The 24,774-nt window shown below is 39.5% G+C and overlaps 1 protein-coding gene across 2 annotated transcripts in view; it reads right to left on the minus strand.

The window, feature by feature from the left end:
* VAV3 (vav guanine nucleotide exchange factor 3) overlaps positions 1 to 24,774 on the minus strand; it is a 364,842-nt gene that overhangs the window by 189,042 nt on the left and 151,026 nt on the right. For both annotated transcript variants that reach the window (XM_045033232.1, XM_011285035.4), the window contains exons 3-4: positions 8,639 to 8,697; positions 6,332 to 6,397 (exon numbers count right to left, since the gene is read on the minus strand). In XM_045033232.1, coding sequence (XP_044889167.1) covers positions 6,332 to 6,397; positions 8,639 to 8,697 — 125 coding nt within the window. The remainder of the gene's footprint in view (positions 1 to 6,331; positions 6,398 to 8,638; positions 8,698 to 24,774) is intronic.

The following is a 24,774-nucleotide window of genomic DNA, read 5'->3' on the forward strand; positions in this document are numbered from 1 at the left end:
TTATAGAGATAAGGAAGCTGAGAGAACTGAGGGTTATTTAACTTGCCCGTGGAAACACAGCTTGTCCGTGGCAGATCCAGATTTAAAACTTAGTCTTACATTCTAAATGTTTTCATTACTCTATCATATGGCCCATATTTTTCCTATTTCAAGGCCTGAGGTTGATCATATATATTAAGGGGTACAACATGGGGAACACAGGGGGTGCTGGGGACAATCTCATAGTTTATAAATAGTCTTTTAAAAGCATCAGTTTCAGAACGCCTAGGTGGTTCAGTCGGTTAAGCAACTAACTCTTGATTTCGGCTCAGGTCACGATCTGACGGTTCTTGAGATCAAGCCCCGTGTTGGGCTCTGCACTGTCAGCGCAGAGCCTGCTTGGGATTCTCTCTCTCTACCCCTCTCCCACTTGTTCTCTTCCCCCTTCCAAAATAAGTAAACTTAAAAAAAAAAATAAGAAGAAAAGCATCAGTTTCTGCAGGGTTATTATTGCCAGTATCTAATGCAGTGGCTTTCCAACCACGCTCCATCCGGTCTACTCAGAGAGTATGTACAGGTCCCTGAGTCATCCAGATCCTACCATTATCTGTTTTATTTGCCTGTTTTCTATGTAAAAAAAATGGTTCCAAGGCCACAAGGCATTTGAAATCAGCTGATCTCCTCATAGTTGAAAAACATCCCAATTTTTAAAGCTTCCGTGGCACTTACACAGTAACTGACTGATGTGTCTTGCCTAAATCCTTCATATGATATTGTAAACCCATTCACTCAAAGTAGAAATAGCTGGTTGCACCTATCACATGTTTTATTACTACTCCAGTTTTTCCTTTCAGTTCAAGACTTCTATATATAGCTTCTATTCACTAATAATCCCAAAGAATTGAGATTAATACATTTAGACATGTTAGAAAGAAGCATTAACCTTTCTCTGAAAAAAAAAAATCAACTCCTTCAATACTGCCAGCCCTTAGCACCTATCTTGGGCCTGTGCAGATAGAACAGTATAAAATGTATATGTACAAAAATAAGAACACTGTAGCTGTAAATGTCACTCTACGACTTGGGAGCATTTTTCAAAATAGGTTCAATCACAAGGTTGTCTATGTTGTCATGAAGGATTATTTGGAAGCATTTGATAGGAATGAACTGTTTCAAACATTCAGAAGAAAGAAAGGCGCCTTAAGGGAGACTTATCTGGTAGTAACAAATATGTCAGAGAAGTCTGCTCTCAGAAAAATTTGTTCTCGAGTTAGCGGTCTACCCAACCATTCACTCCACAGACATTTTCTAAGAACCTACTGAGGTCCAGACTCTTCAGTGCTAAGAATGCATAGATCAAGATCTGAGGACTCTCCCATAGTCTAGTGTAGGTAACAGCATGTGAACACATAATTCTAGAAGTACAACAGAGCAGATGAATGCAGAATGTAGGAGTAAAAAGGAACAAAGTAGGACAAAAAGGGAAAGACTAACTCTGACTAAAGAAGTTCGGGAAGGCTTCACAACAGATATTACATCTGAACTGGATCTTGAATGTATTTATTTAATAGGTATTTGCTAAATAAATACTACCATGTTCCAGGAGATATGGTTGTACACTAGGCAGACACAGTTTCTGCCCTCAGAGGTGACACATACTCAGTGAGGAGAAGGACATTCCAGAAAAGGACACCAACATGTACAAAGGCAAGAGCTACGAAGAGCCTGGCAACATCATGAGTGGCATCTCATTCAGGTAAGTGAATGTGACCCCCAAAGGGACGACTAAAACCAACCTGAGAAAGGCAGTACACCCTGTAACCTCAACCTTACCTGGGCATTTGGGATACAAGAGGAGGTACAAGAGGAAGCTCTATACAGCAGTAGAGTGGAGGGAGCAAGAAGACAATAAGCCCCGAAATGAAACCCTGTGGGTAAGAGATAGCGAGAGCCATAACTAGAGTGAGTAAAGGCATATGCGGAGAGAGACAAAGAGACTGCATCAGGTGCAGTCAACCAGACTTGGCGACCAGTCAGAATTAGAGAGAGGGGGGAAAGGAGTGGAGGATGCCACTTAGCTTCCTACTTTGTAAAACTGGGCAGATGTTAAGTCACAGATAACAGGGGAGAGTTCAACCGGTCTGAACACTTTCTATAATGCAAAGGATAGGAAGGTTTGAGCAATCTATGAGGGAGCTAGGAAATGAAGGAAGAGGCTCTGCATCAAAGAGGGCCTGTTCAACAAGAAGATAGGCTGTGAAATCCATTTCTCTGTTACTCCTAATCCCAGCTCTGCTGCCTTTGACCACCTCCTGCCCCCCCCCCAAAAAAACACCTCATCTTGCTAAAGTGTTGCTTTTGACTTTTTCCAGTGAGGGTAGAGGCACATACTGTATGAATACACACAGATTTTTCTTTAATAATTGTAGGAGATAGGACACCTAAAGCACAAGCAACAAGATCTAAAAATAAACAAGCGGGACTGCATCAAACTAGAAAGCTTCTGTACAGCAAAAGAAACCATCAACAAAGTGAAAAAACAACCTATGGAGTAGGACAAAAATATTTACAAACCATCTATCTGATAAGCAACCCATACAACTCAAGAACATCAACAAAATAACCCAATTAAAAAATAGGCAAAGGATAGGACTAGACATTTCTCCAAAGAAGATATATGAAGGGCCAACAGATACATGAAAAGATGCTCAACATCATTAGACATTAAGAAAATGCAACTTAAAACCACAACATGATACCACCTCATGCCTGTTAGAATGGCCATCACCAAAAGACAAGAGATAAATGCTGGCATGGATATGCAGAAAAGAAACCCTCATGCCCTGTTGGTGGGACTGTAAATTGGTGCAGTCACTGTGGAAAACAGTATGGAAGTTCTTCAAAAAATTAAAAATAGAAATACAATATGATCCAGCAATTCCACTTCTGGGATATATCCAAAGGAAACAAAAACACTAGCTCATAATGGTATCTGCACCTTCATGTGCAGCATTATTTAGAATAACTAAGATATGGAAACAACCTAAGTGTCCACTGATTGATGAATGGATTAGGAAGTTGTGGTGTGTGTGTGTGTGTGTGTGTACATATATATACACACACACATATATATGTATATGTATATACATAAATTTGTATATATATGTATATGTACATATATCATCCACATATATATATACATATACACACATACATAAGTATATATATAAATCTGTATATATACGTGTATATATATGTATACACACACATATATACATACACACACTGTAATATTCAGCATAAAAAATGAGGAAATTCTACCATTTAAAGTAACATGGATGGACCATGAGGGAATTATGCTGAATGAAATAAGTAAGACAGAGAAAGCCAAACACTATGTGATCTCACTCCTGTGTGGAATCCAAAACAAAAACAAAAACAAACCAAAAAAAAAAAAAAACCTGTCATAGAAAAAGAGAGGAGATTAGACTTGGTGGGGATCAGAAGTGGAAGCGGGGGTGAGGGATCATTGGAGGAAAGTGATTAAAAGGTATAAAGTTCCAGCAATAAGGTAAATGAGTACTAGGGATGAAATGTTCGATGTACTAGGTACTAGGGATGTACGAAGTACTAGGGATGGAATGCTGCATGGTATACAGAAAAGTTGTTAGGAGAGTGAATCTTAAGAGTTCTCATCACAAGGACAATTTTTTTTTTACCTTTTTTCTTTCAATTGTGTCTATGTAAGTTGATAGGTGTTAGCTGACCCTACTGTGGCAATCATTTCATGATATATGTAAATAAAACTATATACTGTACTCCTTAAACTTACACAAGGATGTAGTTCAATTATTTCTCAATAAAACTGGAGAACAATTTTTAAAGAATCGTAGGAGTGACACACATGCATGTGTGTGCATGCAAATGCACCCACACACACTCTCAAGATTGGGCTAGAATGCTTTGGGGTTTTTTTTTTTTTTTTACATTCAATCCCATACTAAGGGAGCTTTTCCTGCTAACAGTCTGGTCAATAATTCCTGACCCGTATAAAATGAAGCTGGGGGGAGTGGGAAAGGACACCTGTGATTCTTCCAGTGGTCAACAATTCAACAATAATCTATGTTACTTCTCCCATGTCCAAGCCATTTATATATGGGCGAGAGTGACACCCTGATCATCAAGGTAGAAAAAGCAAAGACACTGTGCTGCCTAGCCACCTCACACCTCCATTCCAGCCTGTATCTGTTTCTCTCCAGGTGAGAAGAGAATGATTCCCATTGGAGAGAGTAGGATTCCCACTGCAGTGGAGAGTAGGATTCCCACTGCAGTGTTTGTTCCAGGGGCTTCCCTTGGGGTGACTCACCCCCAAAAGTCAGAGTTAAGGATATGAGCCATAGAGATCTTAACAAAGCTAAGACTGAAAATCAAGGTGTCATAGCAAACTCAAAAGCAAGCACCTGCAGGAATAACCATATTTAGACCTTCTACCACCAGATGGAAAGTTGAAGCAGGCTGCATCTCACAGAACATGAGCTGCTATCTCAGAGCAGCTGGATCAGGAGCCCAGGTTTCTCCAAACTTAGCTAGGGATGCACCCTCACAGGGTTTATCCTGACATCCACACAAAAAGATGGGGAAAAGCTAGGAAAATTAGTAGCTGTAAGCAACAATTGGCAGGGCTCAAAAAAGAACATCATAATAGCTCTAGAAATAATATAATCTTCCTAACATTTCAGAGGATTTGGTTATAATACCAGTAACCTTACAGTCACTTTATGAAGACTGTAGCCAATTCAATGAGATGATCAGCATCAATTTTGCTCAAGATCCGTGAGTTCTTAGAGGTGTTAACAAGAGATAAGAAACTATCCTTAATTCACATTTAAAATATAAGACTTCAAGGCCCATGCAAGTGAAACCTATTCTGGGAAGAGCATTTCAGCAGCCATCCCAGAGTCTCCTGTCAGCACTGTCCTCTGCTCTTCTACAGAAGTTCCCAGATGGGCAATTCAAGGTGCTTCCTGGGGTCACTGCCATGAGGAAGAGCCTCAGCTCTGGAGTAATAACTGTTTGGGTTCAAATCCAAAGACTAAAATTTACTAGCTATGACCTTCAACAAGTTTCTTAGCTTTCCACAATTCAGTTTTCTACTTCATAAATTGGGATACTAGGAACAACCTCATCGTGTGTGTATACCACAAAATAATGCATGTAACATGGTTATGGGCTCTCAATAAGCTCTTATTTATACAACTAAACAGCTCGGGCCTGAAGCATAATGCTGAAACAGTAGATGCTTAATGCAATTCTGCTTAGTCATTCAGAACACAAATATTTATCGAGGACCTACTATTCACCAGATGCTGTGTAAAGTTCTAGGACGACAGCCAAGAACAAGGTTAAGTCCCTGATCTCACCAAGTTGACCTTCGAACGAGGACGTGGACAACAAGTGAAGCAAACAAAGATGGTCTCAGGCAGTAGTGATTGCCTTAAAACCACATAGCTAGGTAAAGGGCCCACAGCAATTTCAGATGCAGTCGTCAGGAAGGCCTCTCTCTGGAGAGACATCCGAGCAAAAATGGGAAAGGTGACGGGGTCAGCCATAAGGGCAGAAGGAGCAAGTGCAAAGGTCCTACAGCAAGAACAAGGTTGGAGTGCTAGTTTATTAGGATGGATGAATGGATGAATTTCCACAGAACCTGAATCCCTCCTGGAGCATAATATATTTCTTATTATAATTCTTTGCAAACAAGCCTGGTCTTTGTCATTAGTTCCTTGAGGGGTGGGGATCATGTCTTATATTTATTTGTAATCTGCACAAGTCACTCAATCAGCAGAAGATAATCAGGTGCAAAGGCCTTTGCCTTTCCTGACTATTAAATAATAAAACCCAAAAGGATTCTCTGTGCAGAACAAACACCATCTAATGAAACTCCCTAAATAACTCCAGCCCACACTAATCTCGCCCTTCCTTGAACAGACAAAGCACACACTACCTGCCCTACAATTCTAGTAGATCCTGTTTCTTTGTCCTTGTTCCTTAATTGTCCACCCCAGTTTTACCCACCACCTCTAGTACGCCTTTGAGAAACTTCCAAATTCGACTTCATTGCAGTCTGTTTTCTTTACTTGTCTTAAGGACTGGCACGGTGTCGGGCACGCCATAGGAACTACAAAGTACGTTCTCTCGTGAAGCTTTCCATCACTAGTTTGAGGTGAATTCTTACACGTCTTAATCATTAAGCCACTTTTCCACTTCTGAAAGCTATTTTAACATCCATCGTTAAAATCCACCAAGAATGCAAAAACTGGCAGTGGTTTAATTTTGCTGAAGATGCCCAACATACTCTATTAAATCAGGAAGGCCTTTGTAAATGTCTTCATCATTAACACTTTCTTCTGTTGGGAAGGGCCTAGGAGAGAGGGAGAAGGGAGAAAAGGGTGAAATTATCAACAGCTAGGCTAGGCATTTACTTCTCACTAAATGCATGAGCTCAGCTGCCACCAAAGTAGTCAGGTCAGTCACCATGTGTAACACAACATCCTGGGGGTCTCCCAAAGTGCCTGTCCCGTGGCTGCCCAGGGAATCCCCCAGGAAGGCTGTGACACCTGCTACCCCAAATTATCTGGAGCAATTACCAGTGGTCATCGCAGTCACGTGAGCAGCTGTGGACATGTTAAGGTGCCCATCTGATGTGCCACACACCACTTACCTGCAGGCTCACCACAATGCGGCCACTGCAGCTCCCCAGTTCAGAGAACAGGCAGCCACCCAAGTGCCCCTGTGTTCAGCACCATCTCTTTTCACCTACGGAATCTGATCTGACTGACAGATAGTTTGGTAACAGTCGTCTTCACGTGACTCAGCTCACCAAATATAGAGAAAAATTATTAGAAGACCAACATATCATGCCCTCAATACATGATTGATTCTTGCAGACTTCTCTACTTGGACAAGATATTTATGTTGTGTATTTTATTTTCATTTATTGGACAAAGGAGGAAACCCAGACCTTAGGAAGAGTAGGATGTTTTCTTTGTCCCCTATTAAAAGAAAAGCACTTTCATTTATCCCCTAATTCCTAGCCATTGACTTTCTTTTTTTTGCCTACTGTACTATGAACTTTTTTCGTAACACCCACATAATGCCCGAGTGCATGTCTAACACAGGCATAATTATACTTTCATGCCAAAAGTTTTACTTTCTTTACATGCAGCCAGCATGTCACACTTCACAAAACTAAGAGGATCCAACAAAATAATAAATGAGCACTAAGTGATGACTATATTTAATATACTGAAAAGCAGATTTTCACACTGCCTTATGGATTAATTGAATACTTAAGACATTTAAAGAAGCTACATTTTTCAAGTAAATTAAAAATGTGAGAAATGCTAAAGTTTCAAAATACTTTTTTTTTTTAAATAAATTCCGGCACATTTGATTATGCTCTTATATGAAGTTCACTGCAGAAAATTTGAAAATATAGATAAGAATAATTAAGAAGGAAAGAAAAACCTTCTAATATATATGCTTTCAGAATCAAATATGCATAAATACATCAAATAGAATCAGGCTATTTATTTCAAAATCTGTTTACATATAATGACATAAAATAAATATTAAGATGGAAAGATGAATCATGTAGAGCAAACTGCAAGGTGTTGAACATGTACCCAGCCTAGAGATTACTTCTGTAGGAAGCTGCCAAAGTCACAGCCCATTTCCAAAAAAGGGTAGACAGGGTATCCTCCCTGAGGTCATTAGGCTTTGTATCCAGGGAAGGGGCTGCCTAGTTACTGCTGATCAGTCCTGTAAAATGTGCTTATATCCTCTTCTTAAAACCTGAATGTGAGTTGGACACAGAAAAATAGAAGCAACAGAGGGAGACAGACAGCATCACAGAGCCCCATAAAGGCTGGAGACTAAGGTATGGACCTCTGAGAAAACAAGGTAAAAAAATGAGATCCATTCCATTTCTATGTGGCCTATCTGTGTAGCTACTGAAACTTTCTATCATTAATGTTACTAAAAATATGATTTTCTGACTGATATAACTTGAGAATGTAGTAAACATAAAAAGTCCAACATGATATACACATCTACATTTATTTCCATGCTTACTGACTGCATAATACTCCATTGCACAGAGATGGCACAATTAATTTAACCTATTTCCAACTTTTTCACTTAGTACCAATCCTCAACACATATCCTTGTACACATAATATTTTATATTTGTCTGATTTACTTTTTGAATTCCTGAAAGTTGTGAGTTATGGTTATGGACTATAGGAAATAAATGTACTACAACATCTTTTAAGTATGTATTTACTTGAGCATTTGTGTTTGTTTTGATGAATCGTATGTAATGAAATGAAATGTTGGAGGAAATTAAGAAAACAAAGAACCCTACCAGTAACAGTCAGTAGTGAATTGACAATGATGTTTAGCCAATGTATCTTATTCAACTCTATAAATAAGTTCTTACTTGCTTAATTGATTTCAAATGTGTAGTAGGCACTGAAATACCAGGCACTGTGTGTGCATGAATGAGATATGGTCCCTGTATGCAAAGTCCTTTACAAATAGTAACCATTCAGTAAATAATCATTACATTCATTGAGCAAATGAACACTTGAATCAAGCTTACCTGATTCCTGTGGCCAACGCTATAGGTGTGCGAGAAAGTCGTGACAGTGTTTCTATAACCTGAGAAAAAAAGGAAAGCGTTAATTAGACATGTACTTTGGGAAAGATAAGAATTTTTTTCAAAGATAATCTTACAATCTAAGATTAACAATGGCAGCATAAATGTAAATTTGCAGATGCCAACAAAAGTACAGAATGGGAAGAGCGGTTTCTGAAAATTATAAACTCCTGGGTTATAATCTGGTCCCTTCTTTAACTGTTACTCTAAGCAGATTGTTAAGCATCTGGTTTACAGTTTCCTTATCATTAAAGCAAGAAATTAGATGAGGTAATACTAAAGGTCTTCTATCTCCACTTCTACAGAATCTGAAAGATCTTGTAAAGTTGTTCTGTCCAAGTACAGTAGCCACTGGCCACACGGACAAGCTATTTAAATGTTTCTTAGTTGTACTAGCCACATTTCAAGTGCCCAGTAGCCAAATCTGGCTAGTGGCTACTGTATTGCAATACACAGTCATCAAACATTTGCATCATCACAGAGAGTTCTACTGGAAAGCACTGCTATACAGCCAAGTGGTTTGGAGTGTGGGCCCTTGAGCTAGTTCAAACAAGTTCAAATCCTGGCTTTACATTTCATTAGCCAAAAACCTCCAGCAAACTGCCTAACTACAGTTTTATCATCTGGATACTGCCTATAATCATAGTTAGGTAATTAATAATCATTAGGTTACTGTAAGAATTAAGAAGATAATACATGAAAACTGTTTAAATGATAGCTATTCTTTATAATTGCTAACTTTAAGAAAATTATTCTGAGTATTTTCAGAGTTTCCTAACCCGTTGACTATCTATCTATCTATCTTAATGATTACTTATGAAGACCTTGGTACCTACGCCTAAATGTGCCCTGCTATAGTTTTTGAACCTAGCGATTTTACCCTTCCTCGCCACTTTTACACCTAAGATTATCTCGCTCAAAGAGTTAGTGATGAACTCAAAGAGCTAAAATGTATTTTTCTCATGAAACCTATTTCTATGATAACAGATATAATTTGTCCTAACTCTCAAAACTAAACAAAATTTAAAGAGGTTCTTCTGTAAGTCCTATTCAAAATGAGGGGTGGGGAAGGCAAAAATCTCTCTCTGAGCTGAGTTCATCTTCTAATTCCTCAGTTCAAATACCAAGACCTACTAGCAACGTCTCAGTACGCCACAGAAGTCTCTTAAAGAGTATTAGCCACACGTGTACCTATCTCTTGCCTACTTCAGGAAGAAGTACACTGCTGAAGTTATAAACAGATAGCTCTGGAGCAAGAGAATCTGGTTGAGCCCTGGCTCACAGATTTTAGCTAAGCTCACCTTTCCTAAGCTCTATAAAATGTGGGTTAGGACAACTAACTACCAGCCTCCCCATGGGGTTACTGAAAAGATTAAGTGAGATAATGCCTATCAAATGATTAACCCAGTAAAGGTGAACTTTTATTATATAAAATTATCATTATAGACAAATAAAGTTTAATTGAAAGACTATGCTATTTCTTCCTGGTTTAACTTTTTTGAACATCTGATATGAAAGCAAGACACAATCAGGTATCAATTAATTCCCCATAATAAAGATAAAAGAATCTTCAGTGAATCTGTAAATTCAGAAGATCATGAATGAACAATTAAGTTTATCAGAATAAGCTAACTCAAAAATAACCATTTGCTAAAATTCCAAAATTATGCATTACTGAGAAATATCTAGTTTTTGGAAGATTCTGGAATAATCTAAGTAGTAGACACATGAATTAATAGTACTGTCAAATTTTAGCATCAACCTTATGCTGATGCACACCGTTTTAAACCTGTGGTGTGAAATCTGCTGTCTGAAATTCTACTTTACGCTATGGTCCCAGCATTGCCATTACTCAGAAGAAAAACAGCAATAGCATTATTATTAGGTATTTTACGTGATATATTTCACCACTGCTATTTTACATTATAATAGAAATATATTTTATTCCTTGAGATATTTTCTAAAATAACTATAATGTATCTAAAGGTAAGAATGTATTTTGTGTCCCTTTTCCCACCATTGGTACTATTCACAACCATCCCCATCCAAGACCATTGAGTTTTGTGCACAATTGTCCGCCAGGGGGAGCCAAAAGACAGTCTATCACTTTAGTCCTGTATTACATGTTTATAAAGTACAAACATTTCTGAAAATCACCAAGATGAAATCAACTCCTATTATTTACTTAAAAGCATTACTTATTACCATTCAGTAATAGAAAAATAAAGATACAAATTCAGTGGACAGGAAGGATGGAAGGATACATAGCATGTCTTAAAGTAAATCTCTCAGGACCATCTCTCAGTTTTGTGTCTATCTGATCGTACATCAAGTCCATCCATTAATTCTAAGTTTAGCCAAAGCAAATAAGTCTGTTTAGTCAATGTAGTGTTTTTAGAACAGTGTGTATTCTATAAAGGTGGAGCATATCCGGATTTGGAATAGACAAGTATAAAAATTAATGCCAGATTCTCCTGACATTAGAAACATTCATTCAAGAATATTTACAAAAGAAAATATCCCCAAGGGCAGCAAGACTATTTTCCCTGAAATTTATTGATTTATAAATTGTTACCTCAACATAATATGAAATTACAGACATGAACTCACAAAGGGGTAACTAGTCAGAACATTTGCAAGTTAATAGGACAACCACCAACTACTAAATCCATGTTATTCCTTGTTTGTAAGAAGAGCAGCATTTTTAAGGAAAGTAAAATATTTCCAGATAATATAAGTAACAGTTACTGCGGGAGGAAGGTGGAAGAGGTAAGAAGGGCTTCTATATGCTTGCTTTAGAAGGTGGGATTAGATCCCAAAATCTATGAAAGATCATTTATAAAGTTTAAAAAGGAAGATACCCAGGTCAAAACTGCATTTTTAGAAGATCATTCAGCACAGTGAAGGATAAACAGGGGTAGAAGGACATGGGATACAGACAAGGGGTCATGAGACCTAGTGGGGGGGGGGGGGTTCAATCATCCAGTTGAGAAATGAGAAGTCTACACCAGCAGCAGTTGAGATAGAGAAGAGGTGGAAATGTGAGAAGTATTTAAGAAGAGTGGCTGATGTATTGTGGAGGCAAAGTGAAGAACTCAGGACAACCTGGATAAACCTTTAAAGTATAGAGGTGACCAGCTCCAAAGCCATCTACTGGGATGCTCCTGAGCAGGACACTTATTCTGTGTCTCTCCTCATGCTGACCATGAACATCCTGAATTCAGACAGGCCATTCCCTCTACCACAGTCTTCTCTGACATCTCCCACTCCAGTCTGGGTCCTTTGTGTTCCCGTAGAACACAACTCTGCCCTCTACCTATCACCTTTGCTGCTTAAAACATCTGAAAAGGACTCATGTTTATTTTGTCAAACTGAAATAACACAGTAACACACACAAGTTGTCCCCCCACTCCCACCATACACACACCTCTGCTTAAAGGGCACCAAAGCTAAAAATCTGGTGTGACTCCTGCACTATTCTGTTCCCTTTTCTTCATGATTATTATTTTAGGTAATATGTTTCTATTATACAGACTTTTCTACAACCTGAGTTTGTCATTTAATAATATATCCCAGACAGCTGTGTCAACACATACAGATCTACCTCATTCACCTTAATGCTGTACAACATTACAGCATACGAGTGTAACAATGATTTGACCATTCTGCTGCCAATGAGCTTTCTCAACATTTGCCTATTAGAACAATGGTGGCATTACCATCCTTGCCAATTATCTTTTCAATTGTGTGCAGGTATTTCTAGAGGAAAGATTCTTAGACAAGATGAGGTTGTCAAAAGTATAAGCATTGCTCTTCAAAAACTTTTTATGCATTTATACACCGCTGAAGTGTATATTAAGATAACAAGGCACTCTAATGACCTATTTACTGTCTCTCCATTCAACAATGAACAACACCTCAAGGTAAGGGAACTCAAACTGCTTCTTCACTGCTCCACTCTTACCACCTAGCTCACAGCCAGGGTCATAACAACCACTTAACACAAAAATATTTGTTGCTCAAACAAATGAATGACTAATACTTACCTTGCAAAATTGTTGCGAGGATTGGGGATAATATGTGTAAAAATATGTAAAGAGCTTAGCCTGGCACAAGCAGGGAATGAATGAATAATTGAAGAAGGAGCCCATTATATTAAATATTAAATATGAAAAAGAATTGCCTCTCTCCTCAAGTCTAGAGGCAGTATATACAGTGGCAACCCCTTCCCATCAAATTTCTCCCCTTAATGGTGATTTTAATTTAGTTTGAGCTCTTAACTTTTACCATCCCCATTAGTAAGTTTAAAAGCCATAAAAGTTTTCAATAAGAACTGTAAACTAATAAAGCTACCAATTTTAACTATTCTCTTCATGAGACCTTCAAGAAAATTCTTACTTTCTGCTTATCCAGCATATTCATGCTGTTGATAATGTAGTTTGTAATTAAAAGAAGTCATCCATGCAAAAGCAGTATGTTACAGTTACTTCTAAGTTCCTGAATTAAGGAAGCCATGGCCATAGACAATAACCACAGAGAGCCATAGGAACCAACACACACATCTGCCAAAAAGTGCTAGTTAATTGTGGATTTATCTACTTGAGTTCTCTACCTTGAAGTTTTACCTCTTAAACCTCTCCTTGGGGTGCCTGGGTGGTTCAGTCAGTGAAGCATCCAACTCTTAATTTCAGCTCAGGTCATGATCTCATGGTTCAAGCCCCACATTGGGCTCTGAGCTGACAGCACAGAGCCTGCTTGGGACCCAATCTCTCTGCCCCTGCCCTGCTCATGCTCTCTCTCTCAAAATAAACTTAAATATATATATATATATATATATATATATATATATATATATATATATATATACACACACACACACACATACACACACACACTTATATATAATACAATAAAACATATTATAATATATAAATATAATAATATATTTATATCATATGTATACATATAATTATATATGTATATATATACACACACACACATATACATGTATATACACATATATACACATATATACATACACACATGCTTCTCCCTGATCTAATGGAAAGGCTATTATCAAAATTCAGAAGCAGAAAGCTGAACTCACCATTAGTTCCCAGGGAAGTGACACTTCAGGGAGGTGGGCTCTACAAGGCAATCTGGTGGCTGTAGACTTGAACCCCAAGTGCAAGACAAGCTTAGTCATTCAAGAAAGCTCTGTAGCACTGCAGCACCAGAGCATCAAGTTATCATCCAGCAGCTGAAGCTATAGGCAGGAACGCCACATCATGGTTCTTCCAGGCTGAGAGTAAATGCCCCATGTGGTCATGGAGGAAAAGCTCAGAGGACACAACTCAGACAGAACTTGGCTGGGAGTGCTGGACTGAATAATTCAGACAGAAACACAGGCTTATAGACTCAACCAGGTGCAACCCAGAGACCTGGTATTACCCAGGCACGCCAGACACCAGGCTCTCAAAGAAGCCTAATTCTAAACCCAACCAGATGGTGACTATCAGACTAATATATTTTACCTTAAGCCTCCTAGGAAATCAACAGACCTCATTATCTTAATTTTCTTTGCAATTCTAATTTCACACAGTAAATTGCCCCATTAAGATACACTGCAGCTTAGTGTCATAGTTCTAGCAGCACATTTCACATCTTCCCTAAAACACCTGGTTGTTGCTTTGAATACTGTAGGATGCTGCTAGAAAATGTGTGGACCACCTCCCCTACAGGCAAAGCAAAGCGGAACAGCCAGATAAGATGAACTGAACAGTATTTCTGTATCAAGAAGATTGTGCACCATGAGAAATGAAATTGAAGTGGACAAAAGAGTATCTATATAGGTTAAATGCATCCAAATTATGTATTGTTTGTGCAGGCCTTGGTAATGATCATAAAAGTAAGAATTAGTCTATACTTACTGTTTTGAAACCTCAAAAGTAAAGCCCGACAGAAAAAAAAGAACCTCCTTTTAGGAGGTTAGGGGCCTCCTGGCCTGGTTAGGAGCACAAACTTAAGACTCAGATGTTCTAATGGAGATTAAAGAGTACACTAATCATGGTGAGGACTGAATAATGCATAGGATTGTTGAATCACTATTTGTACACCTGAAACTAATGTGACACTGTATGTTAACTATCCTAGAATTAAAATTAAAAACTTAATTAAAAAATCTGCAGATAATTGAACTCTTCAAATGTTGCTTAAAAAAAAAAAAAAAAAAGACCCAGATGTTCTGAGTTCAAATCTCAACTCTGTCTCTCACTAGCTGGGTGGCCATGGGAGTTAAGCATATGCTCTGTGCCTTAGCTCCTTTACCTCTCTCAGTCTCTGTCTATAAAAAGCATATAAAAGGATGTCCCATACTTCTGCTATTTCCTAATGCCACTGTGGTCACTGTCATCATTAGTAAAATAACACGTGGTCTTTGCAAAGCACTTCAGAAAACACAATGTGAGATATCTATCTCAAGTTAACACAGGATGTAGCACAAAGCTTTCCAATGGCTGTGCATACATCTAAAAGGTTATACCTCTGTTCAAGTACATGATGGCCAGTGTCTAATACTTGCCAACAGTCACTAAGTTTATCTAACTATAGCATTCATTAGGTTCAAAAAAAAAAAGATTGTGGATGGTAAATTTTTTTCCTTATTTATTCATTTTCTTCTCTCATGTAATTAATTTTCCATGCAAATATTCAGAAAACAAAAACAAAAACTCCTGTCATGCAAAAGTAACTCTAAGAGCCCCAAAACAATCACACTTGACCTTGCCAAAGCAAATGTTAAAAAGAATGTCCCATGCCTAGTCAACTCATGAAGATAACACATAATAAGAACTATAATCACATACAGTTCATATAGAATTTAAAAAGCTCTAAGAAGTGACAGTACAAAGGGATGGGTTTAGAGAAGCTTTAGCATACATCTCCCCATAATCTCCATGCCTCATTGCCTCAAATAAATACAAAAATCTATGTAAGTAGGCTGTCATTTAATAGCAATTTCAAGACCAGTCCTTTGGTTAAACCTCACCCCCACAGGGCCACATCTCCTGTGGCCAAACTCCATCCAATACAGAAATTTTAAAGCTACCACATTTTATTCAATGGTTCTTAATTATTTTAAGTCATAGCTCCCTTTGAAGTACATTGAAAGTCCTTGGTTTTTTCCTTGGGGGTTGGAGTGGACCTGTATGTATGTATGTGTATGTACGTGTGTGTGTCTGTGTGTATATATATGTATATACACACCTACATAAGTATACACAACTCTGCATTTCATCTCAAGAAATCCAGGAATCTCTTGAAGACCATTCATGGATTTCCTAGACTCTTGTTCAACCTCCTTTGCCTATAAGGAAACCAAGGTCCAGCAAAATTAACTAGCTCGTTCAGGGTCAAAGAGCCAATAGCAGAATTGGTGTCATAACCCAGGTCCCCTCTCTTCTGTCCAGACGATTTCTCTTTCTACTCTACCACGCGGTATATAAATCCCCTGAATTTATTCAGTGAACATTTACTGAACACTCACTTATAGGCTAGATATACCTGATACACTCCACATGTTGAAGGTAACAAAATAGAGATTATATACTTCCCCCTTTCAAAAAACCCACCATTCATTGGGAGGGAAAGAGCATATAGGTAGTAAGCAAAAACACAGACCTGGTATTACAAAGAACACCTGCAGCCCAGGGGAGAGAGCAAGGCCAGATGTCCCCCTCGGCCTGAAGGCTAGAGCAAGGATGGCTCAAAGGGCTTTTTAGAAAAGGTGACCTTGGAATACATCTTGAAAGGCAATCGGGAATTTCCCCGACTCTTTGTCTGCAGGTTAATAGAGAATTACCACCCTCTGAACCACCCACTCCATGAGAACACTTGCCTACTCAGAGCAGATTCACACGTACCTTACTGAGAAGCTTTTTGTAGTTGCCATTTCCTGAATAATATTTTTCTTACAGTGGGTATTTTGCAGGTTCCAAGAGATGACGTCATTAAGCAAAATTTTTTTAAATTTATTTTATTTTTTAATTTACATCCAAATTAGTTAGCATATAGTGCAACAATGATTTCAGTAGATTCCTTAATGCCCCTTACCCATTTAGCCCATGCCCCCTCCCACAACCTCTCCAGGAACCCTCTGATTGTTCTCCATATTTAAGAGTCTCTTATGTTTTTGCCCCGTTTTTATATTATTAAGCGAAAATTTTTTTTCTAAACCAAACGGACCTGCACTTGTCTCAGGATCCATTTCTATACCACCATGGTCTTGTTGTCTGTGCATTCTGGGCCTCTGAGCTCTACCTCTAAGACCCCAAAAAGAGTACCTTTCCTTCAAACCTGCTTCCCCTTCCTATGCCTAGGGAGCCTACAGTCTCACTCCTGTCCCGACACTGGGAAATCTTTCAGACTTACTTGTCCTTCACACTGCACACCTAAATCCTATCACTTCATCCTTTTGCATCTCTCTCAGATCCAACTCCTTCTTTCTTCCACGTCTCTGGCTTATCCCAAGCTCTAATTCTTACTTCGTTTACTGGAACAGCCTTCCAATGTGTCTCCACGCCTTCAGCTTCACTCCCCTCAAACTCATCTACTCTGCTATCATACAGGCTGTGTGACACTTCAGAAGTGTCCATGTCATACACCACCACCAACTCCGTGTCTACCTTGAAATTCTTAAATGTTACCCCTCATGAAGAGATGAAGTCACCAGCACTGAGGAGTCTTCAGTAGATCTGATACACTCCCTATGCCCTTCCAGGCTCACCCTGCTCTCCCCATACTTTCCATGTCTAGCCCTGCCCAACCACCTGGCTTGCTGTGCTCCAGAGATTCTAGAACCTTTCATAGAAACCCTACCAGAGCACAAAACTCATGTTACTACAATTCACAGATGGTGTCAAAATAAAAATATTTCTACTACAGCGTAGGCAGAAAAAAGGCAAACTGGCAGCAGCATTGTTAATTTTCTCCCACCAAGTAAAAGAAGCTGTAAGTAACTTTTCCCAAATGCTGTCTGAACCATCTTCTGGGTCCAAATACCAGAGATGAAACTTGGGATTCAGCAGTGCAGAATTAGCTGTCTGGAAGCACAGTATTTAGTTAGAAATCAGAACGAACACAAATACTCACTGCTTCTCCTAAATTTACACTGGTGTGTTGCAGTATGTTGAACTTAGGAGGCAAATAATAAAGAATTCAATCGTTTGTACACAACTGTAAAAAAAAACGCTTTAGTTCTGAAAACATGGCCATATTTGCAAGTGATTCCCTGCCTCTAAGCAGAGCAGAGATACAATCCACAAAGACTAAGTGGCCATTTTAATGTTCACTACCAAGCATGGGAATTCCACCGTGGGTCCGGCAGGTAAACACTGATTACTCCCCACCCCATCTCAGTAACGACTCTAGCAGAGCAGCTCTGTCTTGCCAGCTCATTGGGAGCCTTGGTGCATTCACACAACTCACTTGAAGCAGGCACATCCTGTGCGTTAGCATCAGGCCAGAGGAGAAATCGTTTATGTATCTCAAGTACACAGGGAACGTTCTATGTGACTTAAGGGACTTGGAAAATAAAATGAATTGTCAAAGCTGCCCACAAATCATACAGCTGGGTCAAAGTCAACACATTTTCCACACTTGACGTACTTTCAATGTCATGCAACCCGCCTGCAAACATTTCTGCTACCTGAATGCTGCCCACACAGCTATTACCACTTTAAAGGATGAAATGGCAAAGAGTCCGGGAACAAAAAGGCAATGCCAGAATGACAGGATCTGACAGTGGAGCAGAACACATCCCTTGTGCCAACCTGGAAATGTCCCATTTTCAGTCCCAGCCTCAGAACTGCTCACAGAGAATAAGGAGGTGTAAGTTATTCTCACATTTCAAATCACCTAGGAGAACACGCCTTTACCTGCAAGACTGGGAGAATAACATGACACTCCTTTCACATCTCTATGTTCTGGTAACACTGGTCATTTCATACTTCTTAAAAGTACTCATTCTCATATACGCTTTAACAATTAAAAAGCAGGTAAACTAATTCTTCATTATGTAAGAAATGGAGTTTCCAGGGGCGCCTGGGTGGCTCAGTTGGTTAAGCATCTGACTTCTGCTTAGGTCGTGACTTCACGGTTCACAGGTGCGAGCCCCGCGTCAGGCTCTGTGCTGACAGCTCAGAGCCTGGAGCCCGCTTCAGATTCTGTGTCTCCCTCTCTCTCTGCCCCTCCCCTTCCCATGCTCTCTCTCTCAAAAATAAACAAATGTTTTAAAAAATTTAAAAGAAAAAGAAATTGAGTTTCTAGACCTGAGATGGCTGATAGAAATATGTGAGCCACATACACAACCTTAATATTCTAAGAAGCTACATAAAACATAAAACACAAAACCAGAAAACATAAAAACAGGTGAAATGAATTTTAATCATATATTTTATTTAGTTCATTATACCTATAACTTATAATTTCACTATGTAATCAAGATCTAAATCAAAACATTTTATACTGGTATTTTTTTCCCACACTGAATCTTCAAAATCTGGTGTGTACTTTACAATTACAGGTCACCTAATTCTGACTAGGCACACTTCCTTTTTGGAGGGGGGGACGGAAAGGGAGTAGAAAGAAAGAATATGTACACGCACAAGCTGTGGAGGAATAGAGGAAGAGAGAGAAGCTTAAGCATACCCCACATCTAGCATGAAGCCCAACGTGGAGCTTGATCTCACAACCATGAGATTATGACCTGAGCCGAAATCAAGAGTCAGATGCTTAACCGACTGAGCCACCCAAACACCCCCAGATTAGGCACATTTCAAATGCTCAATAGCCACATGTGGTTAAGGGCTACCACAGTGGACAGCATAAGTCTAGACAAAAGTTTTCAAAGTGCCTAGAGTTATGGCAGAAAAGGAAATAGATCCATGATGGAGAAAAGATTGGACCAAACTCCTCGGTTTACAAGTATAGGTGGTAGCTTAAGAGTGACATGGCACCCCCAGGGTGTCAGAGCTTGATGTGGTCAAAGAGCCAGTGCCTACGCTTCTTGATGCCTATGGCCATCTCCAGTGGAAGCAGCGGAAGCTAAAACAATGGACTTTAAAAGGGGAGTAGGGAGCCACTATGGTGAGGAAGAAACTACCACACACACAGACAGGCCTTTTCTACTTAACACATCCCCACTGTCTACACATGTCAATTATTTGACTGTTCCCTTAGTCAATCTGATGGCCACCCATCAGGACATTCATCACCTATCACATGCCAGGCTTGGCCCTTAGAACACTCATTGGATGAGTGTGAAATAGGGTTGGAGAGGCAAGTTGGAGGCAGACAGCTTCAAGTGCCTGGCTAGGGAGTCTGCATATATTATTTATATGGGGAGCCAGCAAAAATTTTTGAGCTGGAGAATGAACTGTCAAGAAGCAGTGTGTCAAGAATACTAATCTGTTGCGGCATAAAATAGCTCAGAGGAAGGAGCCTAAACCTAGGAAGTTGTTTCAACAAAAGCCTAGCTGTGCATTGATTTGAGGGGAGAAAAAGAATGTGACAAGCATTATGAAAAAGGGATCAACCCAACTTGAACATTACTAGATACACCAAATCCCAGAGGCAAGAGTCTAGCTTGAGCAAACTTTAGGAAATCTGATCTGACTTCAGTTCGTCAGAGTGTAGAAGATACACTAGAGAGAGGATTAAATCCAGGCATCATTTAGAAACTTGATGCTGCCCCAGTGGGGACCAATGATAGATAGCTGTGGTTGACAATGGTCAAAAAAATTGACCCAGAACTGTCAGGAGCCTCAAGTCCATGAGACTGGGATATGTCACCTCAGGGCTGCCAATCTGAACCTGTGTTAGGCTGGATCTACAAATCTCCAACTGGCGCAGGGGTAGTCTGGTTTCCTACAGAGTGATTTGCAACTATTTGTGGTGTGTGTGTGCGTGCACACATTCTACCACACATGAACCAGCAGTCATAAAATAAGGTTTCTATGGAAATACATCTGATGCAGTTTTTTCCCTTTATCTTGCTTTTCTACTTTTCAGTCTTTGCTGAGGAGCATGCACAATCATGATACATTAAGTTTTCCTTTCCAACTAAATTATATTGAATTTAATCAGCTTTTTCAAATTCACTTGCGTTATGATTTAAGAAAAAGATGAAGATTAACTTTTATTTTTATTATTTAATTTCACTTTGAGAATCCTTCTCTCTTGCATTGCAAGTGCTTGCTGATTTTCTCTTTAGGAGTAACTTTAGTTGAATTACTTAGTTATTTTTGAAGCAGTGTTAACTATCTGTCACTTTAGATCTCCACAACCTGTGGCCTTTATTATTTTTTTTCAACGTTTTTTATTTATTTTGGGGACAGAGAGAGACAGAGCATGAACAGGGGAGGGGCAGAGAGAGAGGGAGACACAGAATCAGAAACAGGCTCCAGGCTCTGAGCCATCAGCCCAGAGCCTGACGCAGGGCTCGAACTCGTGGACCGCGAGATCGTGACCTGGCTGAAGTCGGACGCTTAACCAACTGCGCCACCCAGGCGCCCCAACCTGTGGCCTTTAAATCCTGAAAGGGATATGACGTTAGGAGTCCTGGAAGACTTCTTTTTCTGGAACTTGGATATTTTGCAAGGAGTATTTTTTGGTCATTAGCTCCTGAGTACATGTGGTTATTCCAAGATAATCTGAATTTCCTCTAGGGTCTAGTGTTTACCAAGAAGCGGCTCAGAAAAAACAATCCAAGGCTGTAGAAATGTAGATCAGCCCAGATGGGCAAAATGACCCCAGTGAGCGTATGGTGCCAGACTCTGACGGTCCTGGTCCCAAGTTTGTTTGTTTGCTTTTCTGATACGCTTTTCTGTTTCACATTTTATCTCAGGTTAACCTCAGATGAAGTATTTCACCTGAAGAATGAGTACAGTTTAATTATATGGCAAAAAGGAAAAAAAGTCACCAAAGTTGAAAATTCTTCATCAGAGTTACCCAGGGAGGCATCTGCTCTCTCTTCAGAAGCTGCTTCTCAGATCCTCCTTCTAGCCTACCTCTGAAAACAGACTCAGACATTGGAGGCACCAGAGGCACAGTGACCCACTGCCAGAGGTGGTTGGTTTTATCTATAAAGCCAATTCGCCTTCTGGCAAAGCACAGCTCCCGATTGAGAAAACATCTGTAAACAGATGAAATTACCAAGATAACTCATGTCTAAATACCTTAGTAATTCATGGCCTTTAAACCCTTGCCATGATGGCATCCTTCATGACCCACCACGACATCAAAATCCCTATGGCACATTAGGTAATGAAATGCTTTAGAGAGAACCAAGCCAGATCTACTTTAAATTGGTTTCTGTGCAATGGTAGATCTAGTATTTCAGTGTTGATGCTGTTTTCTTTTTATTATCGTCCTTTTTTAAAAAATTATTTTTTAGCGTTTATTTTTGAGAGAGACAGAGACAGTATGTGAGTGGGTTAGGGGCAGAGAGAGAGAGGGAGACAGAATCAGAAGCAGGATCAAGGCTCCAAGTTGTCAGCACAGAGCCTGACATAGGGCTTGAACTCATGAGCTATGAGATCATGACCTGAGCTGAAGTCAGAGGTTCAACTGACTGAGCCACCCAAGCACTCCTTATTATCCTCCTTTCTAACCCCCCCCCAAATAAATATCCTGTCAAAATATAACATATTTAACAAGTTTTGAAATCTACATAATCTTTTGGGGCACCTGGGTGGCTCAGTCAGTTAAGTGTCCGACTTCAGCTCAGGACATGATCTCACAGTTGGTGGGTTCAAGCCCCGCGTCAGGCTTTGTGCTGACAGCTCAGAGCCTGGAGCCTGCTTCAGATTCTGTGTCTCCCCCTCTCTCTGCTCCTCCCCCACTCATGCTCTGTCTCACTCTCAAAAAATAAATAAACATTAAAAGAATTAAAAAATCTACATGATCTTTTAAGGTTCTTTTCCCCAGAGAGTATTTGACAGCAACCTGAATTAGAAGAATAAAATCCTGAGGTGCCTGGGTGGCTCAGTCAGCTGAGTGTCTGACTTCGGCTTGGGTCATGATCTCGCAGTTAACGAGTTCAAGCCCCGCATCGGGCTCTGTGCTGACAGCTCAGAGCCTGGAGCCTACTTCTGATTCTGTGTCTCGCTCTCTCTCTGCCTGTCCCCCACTCATGCTCTGTCTCTGTCTCAAAAATAAAGATAAATGTAAAAAAAGAAGAAGAAGAAGAAAATCCTACAGTGGCAGCTGAAACTCATTTATATCCAGTTATTAAAATGCACTTAAGTCATGAGTCTTTCACTGCTGAATAGAGAAAGGAAACCCAGACCAGTAAATGGCCCTGCATGAAGTCAAACATTCATATCCTTAGAATTTCTCCAAAGGGACATCTTGAACTGGATGTTTCAAAGCAGCTATTCTGACAAGGCCAGGTTGAAACAGCCATGCTTATTAGGAAGTAATGAACCAAAACACCCTCCTGACTGCATCACATCTCAGATGCCTATACTGATCCTCACCTCATCCCTAACTCCATGCCATCAGATCCTAAGCCTAAGAATGGGATAACTGATTATTTGAATTTAAAAAGCAAAACAACAGAAAAGTTTAACGTTTTTTTCAGGCCACATCAAAAAGTTCCTGGCATCAAATGGTATAGAGTGGCTCTTAGAAAATGACCTTGTTAGGGCGCCTAAGCGGCTCAGTCGGTTAAGCATCCAGCTTCAGCTCAGGTCATGATCTCACGCTTTGTGAATTCAAGCCCCACACTGGGCCATGTGCTGACAGCTTTGGATTCTGTGTCTCCCTCTCTCTCTGCCCCTCCCTCACTTGTTCATTTTCTCCCCCTTTCCCCTCTCCAAAATAAACATTAAAAAAAAAAAAGACCTTGTCAATAGGACTACCTCAAAAAGTCATGTAGCCAGCATGGGACTGCATGGAGGTTATGATTCTGGTTCCAGCTGTGACCTTCCTTGAGACCATGATAGACTGTGTGGTTTCTCTGGGCTCCAGGCTTTCATCTCCAAAATTATGAGCTAGTTGAATCTCTAACCTCAACTCTACCCAACCAAGCTGTCGCACTCCCAACTCCAAACAGTGAGCCAATAGTGGTATAATCTTTGCCCGTTATTTTTTTAGAAACCAATTCTCTTAGAAACAAGATGTTACACCAGTGTGCTGGACTGGCCATAGATGTTCTATTCGTTGATGTAAATGATTCCATGGAAAGTCTCTATTTTTTTCCTACTAAAACATATAAATATTAGTTTCCCTCAATAGATGATGGGTATAATTTTTTGACCCATGACCCCTTTAAAAAGGATATATATCTGTTTGGGGCCTAAATAAGCATCAAAGACTTAGAGAGCACAGTATGTTTATAAGGTGTATGTAAAAATAAAAGCTGCCCAAATTCCTGGAAATCATGGCAGAGTCGATTTTTATGACAGTCTGACAAGTGCAATTCACAAAATGAACATGTATTGCTGTTTGTAAAATAAACGCTTAAGTATATTTATGCTGATTTACCGTGAGAGTCTTTTTCACATCCTAAGTGCATAGTGATTAAAATTTTTTTTTGCCACCAATACATTTGACTCATCTTTTTACCTTCTCTGCTTCAAAATCTTAAATAGTTTAATTCAATCAAGTTTATCTGCTTTTTGGTTCTAATGAGAAAAATGACTTTAAAAGTAAAAAAATGTATGACTTCAAGGTGGGATAATAAAAATCCTAAGATTACTGAAATGTACAAGGTACTAATTTTAGTAATTTAGTACTTTAGTAATTTTTAGTGACCATTTTTCTGTGTGTCAGGAACTCTACAAGAACCTGTGAGGTAGGAATTAAGCTAATTTTACAACGCAGGAAACAGTGATGGAGGAAGTTCACACACCATCTGACAGCTGAGGGGACTCACAGTCAACCACTTGAGCTTTAACACCAGTTTACCTTTCAGTAACACTCAGTCTTGGAGAAGTTACTCTTTTGTTCATTTTCAAGATATCCATCAATAAATACTTACTTAGCATCTACATATGCCATAAATCCCACTTGGTGTCAGG

This window comes from Felis catus, chromosome C1 (assembly GCF_018350175.1).
Source record: "Felis catus isolate Fca126 chromosome C1, F.catus_Fca126_mat1.0, whole genome shotgun sequence".
Classification (NCBI taxonomy): domain Eukaryota; kingdom Metazoa; phylum Chordata; class Mammalia; order Carnivora; family Felidae; genus Felis; species Felis catus.